Raw genomic sequence first — 1,949 nt, 5'->3', positions numbered from 1 at the left:
CGGCGAGCACGAGGCCCACCGCGTTCAGCGCGACGCACAGGACGAAGAGGCGCTTGTAAACGGTGAACAAGCCCTGGTCGAGCAGTATGACACCCAGCCTCGAGCGCGCGGACCATGTCGCTGGCTTTTGCCGGCGCCGGAGCGTTCGCCTTCTTTCTCGGTTGCACGTCATCGACAGCCACATGTGCTAGTCACTCAAAAAATACTCGTTCGTCATGCGAGATGAATTTTCTTTCCACTGCAGTGCAGCACAAACCAACTCAAACACAGCCTCACAGTCCCCGGTCCTTGGCCAGAGCCTCGGCCGCCCTCCTTCCAGACACGAGCGCGCCGTCGAACGTGGCCGAGCACCAGTGGTCACCGCACACGTACACTCCTTCACCCACTCTCGGGTCCCTCCACGCCGATGTCGTGGGCGGCGTCTGGTCCGGCTGCGCGAACCCGATGCGATACGTCCTCAAGTGCGTCCACGACGCGACCTCTCCAGGGCTGAACCACCCGCCGAGCTCACGGATCACTTCGTCGGCCAGATCGGCGTCCTCCCTGTCGGCGAACGAGCCGACAAGGGACACGGACACCAGCACCTTGCCCGCCGGCGCGTACGACGGCGCCACGTTGGTGGCGAAGAACATGTTGTTCACGATCCCGTTGCCCGAGCCGTTGAGCAGCATAATGGGGTCCTGGACCGGCGCCCGGTAGGTGGAGAAGTAGAGGCACACGGTGCTCCTCTCTGATTTCTTGGCCTTTTCTCGAGTCGATAGCTGCGGCAGGAGCTTCTCGGCCTGTGGCTGCTCGACAGCGGCGATGACGCCGAGGTCGCCGGGGATGGTTTCACCGGTGTTCAGCGTCACACCGGACTGGTCGATGGCGACGGCGCGGGTGTTGAGGCGGACAGAGCCCGCGGGGAGGTGAGCTGCGAGCTGCTCCACGATGGCGCCCATACCGTCCTCCGGCAGGGCGTTGTCGCCGAGGGCGAGGTGCTTGAACACGAGCTCGAAGAGGTGGGACGACGTGTCGAGCGCCGGGTCGAAGAATATCCCGGCGAGGAACGGCCGCAGGAACCGCTCCACGATGGAGGACGAGAACCCGAGCTGCGTCAGGTGCTCCCCCGTGGTCGTCTCCGGCGCCGAGAGGATGACGTCATCCGAGGTGGCGGCCGCGCGGAGGCGCGCGAGCCCGACGAGGACCTTGTCGGAGAGGGTGCCCACGGGGGAGAACACCGCAGAGAGGGAACGCATCGGGAGGCGGAACGGGTCGGAGAGCAGGTAGAACGGCTCCCCGGCGCCGACGAAGACGAGCGCACCGGGATAGAACGGCCGGAGCCTGAGCGCCAGGAAGTCGAGGAGGCGCCGGCACTCCGGGTACGCGGTGAGGAAAATCTGGAAGCCCCTGTCGAGGCCGTACCCGTCCACCACGTCGGTGGCGACGCGGCCGCCGAGGCGGTCCGAGGCCTCGACGAGCGTGAATGGCACGGAGAGCGACGTTAGGTGCGTCGCCGCGGCGAGGCCCGCGAGCCCGCCGCCGACAATGACGGCCCTGCGGGCGGCCGTGGGACGCGGACACGGTGAAGCGGAGCGCGGCATGGTAGTGCGGCTTGGGCGGCGCGGGGAGGAGGTGGGGCGCGGGGACGTGCATGGACGTTGCGCTTGCAGCGACTAGCGGCGGGAAGAGGCCGGCCGTGCGGTTGGTCCAATTGGGTGGTCTACTGGGAGCTTGTCCATGGGCTTGTGGATATGGTGGATTAGTGCATGGACTTGGCGTTTGTGTGGAGACCGTGTCTGAGATCCCAAATCCAATCCCACGATCGTTCACCCATTTCCTGTTAGGCGAACGATCCGACATGCGAGCGCACGCTGACCTCCTTGGTGGCGCTCCAGCTGATCCTCGGCAGCCGCATGTGCCGCCGGGACGACCGGGACCGGGAGGAGGAGGAGGACACACCGCCGCCC

General features: G+C 66.3%; 1 protein-coding gene across 1 annotated transcript; it reads right to left on the bottom strand.

The window, feature by feature from the left end:
• Positions 1-272: 272 nt before the first annotated feature.
• Positions 273-1,583, bottom strand: LOC136454891 (uncharacterized). Its single transcript, XM_066455138.1, has one exon. The coding sequence runs from the start codon at positions 1,581-1,583 to the stop codon at positions 273-275; it is 1,311 nt and encodes a 436-aa protein (XP_066311235.1).
• Positions 1,584-1,949: the final 366 nt, after the last annotated feature.

The sequence above is a fragment of the Miscanthus floridulus genome, chromosome 5 (assembly GCF_019320115.1).
Source record: "Miscanthus floridulus cultivar M001 chromosome 5, ASM1932011v1, whole genome shotgun sequence".
NCBI classification, from domain to species: domain Eukaryota; kingdom Viridiplantae; phylum Streptophyta; class Magnoliopsida; order Poales; family Poaceae; genus Miscanthus; species Miscanthus floridulus.
Note: the sequence above shows the minus strand (reverse complement) of the source record. Positions and strands in the feature narration are given on the sequence as shown.